Source organism: Eleutherodactylus coqui, chromosome 3 (genome assembly GCF_035609145.1).
Source record: "Eleutherodactylus coqui strain aEleCoq1 chromosome 3, aEleCoq1.hap1, whole genome shotgun sequence".
Classification (NCBI taxonomy): Eukaryota; Metazoa; Chordata; class Amphibia; order Anura; family Eleutherodactylidae; genus Eleutherodactylus; species Eleutherodactylus coqui.
The window spans coordinates 8429528-8435527 of NC_089839.1; the positions used below are offsets into that span (position 1 = coordinate 8429528).

Below are 6000 nucleotides of genomic sequence, written 5' to 3' on the forward strand. Positions count from 1 at the left end.
CAAGAGACCGCGAACACCAAGCGAACACGTGCGAACGCGCACTTCACGGGAAAGGGTCACCCCGTCCCGCCACTAGATCCTGTGCCTCCTATATGGGCCGAAGACGACGGAGGGGACCCCCATGTGGGAGCCGGCAGGCAGCTAATACCATCATGTGTCTGCGGCTTCACACGGGTGGCACTGGATCTGCGCAGCGTATATGGGCGGTTGGCGTTGTGTTTTACTGTATTTATGGCAAGCGGCTCCCATGGTCTTCAATGGACAATTAAGTCACATTGGTTTCATCTGCATTATGGTCTGGCTGCATGAACAAAATGTACAGACAAGACCCGCTCATGTGACAAACCCACTGATACCGATGGGTTCTATTCGCTGCGTATGGCACGGACAACTACAACACGAGGCACAAATGAGTTTGTGTGAATAAGCCCTTAGAGAGAGCTCTGCCCAGGCATGGGTGGCTGATTACAGAGAGAATAGCTTACACATAAAAAATGTGTGATCTACCAATATTATATCACCACAAGCATGATTCCTGACATCCTCCTCCGACCCCTTTCAGTGATGAGTTGTTTCCGCCCGCAGGATCCCCTTCCACTGGATGTTTTCCTTTATCGTACCATTCTCGGTATACTCTCCAGACTTTTACATGAAACCCCGCCCCCCCCGGCTAGTCCAGCACTGATGACCGGCCTCGTTGGACGTCACTCAGATCGCTGGATTTTCCCATCTAATGTGGATTCACACTGAAACTGATCCGCGGAAAACTTGTCACGTGATTTTATGCTCCGGGGACACGGGGGAAATTACCGTACAGGGGAGCGCCAATCGTGCCAGGGCCGGGGGCTCTAATAAAGTGTCTGTTCAGTACACAGAAGGATCCCGGTCCCTGCAGGAGCCGCCCCGCTGCCGTCACATCCCGCGCACGTCGCTCCCGTCTGACCTTTCCAGCATCCGTCTCCTTGTAGCAGTGATGCAACAACCTCAGGTCTCCCGTAGGATCCGCGGCGCCGCTGACCGTCAGCTGCTCTTCAGCCCATCAAGGTGCTATAAAGCCATCGCTCGGCATCACATTGCCTGCCACGGGGCCGCGTGCGCAGCGACTAATTATAGGACGGCTGTGAGTCACCGGGACGCGGATCTGGCTGGTAAGACGCGGCGCTCCCGCAGCGGGGAGGACTGCATTGTGTGGGTGAATCTTAACCCCTTAGTGACGGCCCAATATAGTTTTTACGTCCTGCTGTTGTAGCGCCGCTATCTCCCTCTATACAGCGCGGGCATTAGCTGCTTATTAACCCTTTAAATGCCGCTGTCAATTCTGACAGCGGTATTTAAATTCCCCGGTGTTCGGGGGTACCGTACGGCCCCCCCCCTCCCCACGGTGAGATCGGGGTAACCGTGCAGGTGTCATGGCAGCCGTGGGGTAGCTTGATAGACTGCCTGTCAAAAAACAGTATGACGTAATGCTATAGCGTTACATCACACTGCAGGAGCGATTAAAGCATCGCTGGTTGTGGTCCCCTAGGAGGACTAAAAGAAAGTGTAAAAGTGAGATCAATAAAGTTTTAGTAATTATTTTTAAAAAGTAAAAAAAATAAAAAAAAAAAATAAAAATAACAAACCAAAAATACGTGTTTGGTATGGCTGCATCCGTAAGAGTCCAATCTATCAAAGTAATGTATTGTTTACCCCGCACGGTGAACGTGGGCCGAAAAAAAAAATAAAGAACGTCCGAAATGCACTTTTTGGTCACCCTGTCTCCGAGAAAAAATGTCATAAAAAGCGATCGGAAAGTCAACTGTATGCGAAAATGGTACCAACGGAAACGACAGGACGTACGGCACTATGTGAGCCCCAACACAGCGACGTCGGCGGAAGAATAAAGGAATTGTGCGCAGAAAATGGACACAAAGAAGAATTTTTAAAAAATTAAATATCTTATATATTAAATACAAGCAATACAGCAAAAAAAAAAAAAAACCCTACAAGTTTGGTATCGCAGTAATCGGACTGACCCATAGAATGAAGTGATCGGGTCATTTTTGTGGCAGTTTGCGCGCCGTAGAAACAAGATGCACTGAAAGATGGTGGAATGTCGGGTTTTTTCCCCATTTTTCTCCGCTTAGAATTTTTAAAAAATTCTTCAGTACAATAAATGGCAGCAGTGAAAACTACAACTCATCCCGCAAAAAACAACAACGAGCCCCCAGACAGCGGCGGCGGCGGAGAAATAAAGGAGGAGGAAAAAACTAAAATGGAAAAAAAGCAAAAAAGCTCCGTCACCAAGATGCCACACAAGGGATCCGTTATTAGGGGCTCTGAACCCAAGATGCCACACAAGTGGGCCCCCCGAATCCACCCTGGAGCCCCTTCATTCTCAGGATCAGTGGGGGCTCCACCAACCATACGCTCCCATTAAGGCAGGCTAGGGTTGTGGTCCGAATCACCGGGTGCCGTGACCCTCAGCCTGCAACACAATCCCAGACTGCGACTCCCCCATGACCCCGTGACCCTACTGACCTATAAGAGGTTGCGGGGCTACTCCGTGCTCTTTAGTCCCGCTACACCCGTCACCCCTTTATGGGATGGTTCCAGCTAACCCCCGTGTAGGAGGCTCCACCCAGATCCAGAAGATGATCCTGGATACAATAGCGTGGCACGCTGCGCTATATTGTCCAGGGCATGATGGGAGCTGAAGAGACCCCATAACAGTCAGCGAGGGCTCGCCCAGCGCCATCCAGCTTTCCTTTTTGGGTTCTTGTGATGGAACAGAAGAACTGAAAGCGAAACAATGAAGCGAACCAAACGGCACTCGCCACAGTGTATACAATACCGGAGGAGGGGGAGGGCTGCAGTGTATACAATACTGGGGGGGGGTGCAGTGTATACAATACCGGGGGGGGGGGGGGGGGGTGCAGTGTATACAATACCGGGGGGGGGGGGGGGTGCAGTGTATACAATACCGGGGGGGGTGGGGGTGCAGTGTATACAATACCGGAGGAGGGGGGGGGCTGCAGTGTATACAATACTGGAGAAGAGGGGGCTGCAGTGTATACAATACTGGAGAGGGGGGGTGCAGTGTATACAATACTGGAGAGGGGGGGGTGCAGTGTATACAATACTGGAGAGGGGGGGGTGCAGTGTATACAATACCGGGGGGGGGGGGGTGCAGTGTATACAATACCGGGGGGGGGGGGGGTGCAGTGTATACAATACCGGAGGAGGGGGGGGGGCTGCAGTGTATACAATACTGGAGAAGAGGGGGCTGCAGTGTATACAATACTGGAGAAGAGGGGGCTGCAGTGTATACAATACTGGAGAAGAGGGGGCTGCAGTGTATACAATACTGGAGAGGGGGGGTGCAGTGTATACAATACTGGAGAGGGGGGGGTGCAGTGTATACAATACTGGAGAGGGGGGGTGCAGTGTATACAATACTGGAGAGGGGGGGTGCAGTGTATACAATACTGGAGAGGGGGTGCAGTGTATACAATACTGGAGAGGGGGGGTGCAGTGTATACAATACTGGAGAGGGGGGGTGCAGTGTATACAATACTGGAGAGGGGGGGTGCAGTGTATACAATACTGGAGAGGGGGGGTGCAGTGTATACAATACTGGAGAGGGGGGGGTGCAGTGTATACAATACTGGAGAGGGGGGGTGCAGTGTATACAATACTGGAGAGGGGGGGGGGTGCAGTGTATACAATACTGGAGAGGGGGGGGGGTGCAGTGTATACAATACTGGAGAGGGGGGGGGGGTGCAGTGTATACAATACTGGAGAGGGGGTGCAGTGTATACAATACTGGAGAGGGGGTGCAGTGTATACAATACTGGAGAGGGGGTACAGTGTATACAATACTGGAGGGGGGGGCTGCAGTGTATACAATACTGGAGGGGGGGGTGCAGTGTATACAATACTGGAGAGGGGGGGTGCAGTGTATACAATACTGGAGAGGGGGGGGTGCAGTGTATACAATACTGGAGAGGGGGGGGGGTGCAGTGTATACAATACTGGAGAGGGGGGGTGCAGTGTATACAATACTGGAGAGGGGGGGTGCAGTGTATACAATACTGGAGAGGGGGGGGGGCTGCAGTGTATACAATACTGGAGAGGGGGGGGGCTGCAGTGTATACAATACTGGAGAGGGGGGGGCTGCAGTGTATACAATACTGGAGAGGGGGGGCTGCAGTGTATACAATACTGGAGAGGGGGGGGCTGCAGTGTATACAATACTGGAGAGGGGGGGGGCTGCAGTGTATACAATACTGGAGAGGGGGGGGGGCTGCAGTGTATACAATACTGGAGAGGGGGGGGGGCTGCAGTGTATACAATACTGGAGAGGGGGGGGGCTGCAGTGTATACAATACTGGAGAGGGGGGGGCTGCAGTGTATACAATACTGGAGAGGGGGGGGCTGCAGTGTATACAATACTGGAGAGGGGGGGGGCTGCAGTGTATACAATACTGGAGAGGGGGGGGGGCTGCAGTGTATACAATACTGGAGAGGGGGGGGCTGCAGTGTATACAATACTGGAGAGGGGGGGGGCTGCAGTGTATACAATACTGGAGAGGGGGGGGCTGCAGTGTATACAATACTGGAGGGGGGGGGCTGCAGTGTATACAATACTGGAGGGGGGGGCTGCAGTGTATACAATACTGGAGAGGGGGGGCTGCAGTGTATACAATACTGGAGAGGGGGGGCTGCAGTGTATACAGTACTGGAGGGGGGGGCTGCAGTGTATACAATACTGGAGGGGGGGGGGCTGCAGTGTATACAATACCGGAGATGGGGGGGGGCTGCAGTGTATACAATACCGGAGGAGGAGGGGGGGGGGCTGCAGTGTATACAATACTGGAGGGGGGGGGGGCTGCAGTGTATACAATACCGGAGGAGGGGGGGCTGCAGTGTATACAATACCGGAGGAGGAGGGGGGGGCTGCAGTGTATACAATACTGGAGGGGGGGGGCTGCAGTGTATACAATACCGGAGGAGGAGGGGGGGGGGGCTGCAGTGTATACAATACCGGAGGAGGAGGGGGGGGCTGCAGTGTATACAATACTGGAGGAGGAGGGGGGGGGGGCTGCAGTGTATACAATACCGGAGGAGGAGGGGGGGGCTGCAGTGTATACAATACTGGAGGAGGAGGGGGGGGGGGCTGCAGTGTATACAATACCGGAGGAGGAGGGGGGGGCTGCAGTGTATACAATACTGGAGGGGGGGGGGGTGCAGTGTATACAATACCGGAGGAGGAGGGGGGGGGGGCTGCAGTGTATACAATACCGGAGGAGGAGGGGGGGGGGGCTGCAGTGTATACAATACCGGAGGAGGAGGGGGGGGCTGCAGTGTATACAATACTGGAGGGGGGGGGGGTGCAGTGTATACAATACTGGAGGGGGGGGGGGTGCAGTGGATATAATATGGGGGGGTGCAATATATATAACACCAGGGTATACTACGGGAGGTGCAGCACACCACAGCTGGAACATGACATAATGGGGGCGCCACTGACCGGAGTTCTTCTTCTCCTCCCGGAGTTGAGGGAACAGGAAGTCCCGGACCCCCCTAATGTCCTGGAAGCGGCAGAACTCCAGCAGGGTACAGGCCATCCTCTTCCTCCGCCGCCGCTCCCCTCAGCCTCCTGGCAGCGGCTCCCGTCACCCCTGTCAGCTGCGGCGCTGCTACACCGGAAGTGCGTCATCCTGGTGAGTTGTCAGTGAGCTCAGGAGCCGTCTGCGCATGCGCCAACCACCCGCTCCCCCAGTACAGGCTTCTGCGGCTTTTTTATTTCCATGGCGACGGAGGAAAGTCACATGACCGGGAAGGGATTGGCCCCCTCCCCGCCATTTTTCTTCTTGGCAAATTTGCCAATACACACAATGTACCAAGTTCTGCTTTGTGATGTTCTGGAAACAGAATATTGGGCACTTGCTGACAGTGAATGGAAGCATTCAATTGCAGCTGTAAACATATCCTTACTCATCTATCACACTTTTCACT

At 53.9% G+C, this 6000-nt stretch overlaps 1 protein-coding gene across 2 annotated transcripts in view; it reads right to left on the reverse strand.

Annotated features, from left to right (window-relative positions):
* Window positions 1-5680, reverse strand: part of RAB3GAP2 (RAB3 GTPase activating non-catalytic protein subunit 2) — a 51640-nt gene extending 45960 nt beyond the window's left edge. For both annotated transcript variants that reach the window (XM_066595090.1, XM_066595089.1), the window contains exon 1: window positions 5513-5680. In XM_066595090.1, the coding sequence (XP_066451187.1) occupies window positions 5513-5609 (97 nt within the window). In that variant the 5' untranslated portion in view covers window positions 5610-5680. The remainder of the gene's footprint in view (window positions 1-5512) is intronic.
* Between the last annotated feature and the right edge of the window lie 320 nt (window positions 5681-6000).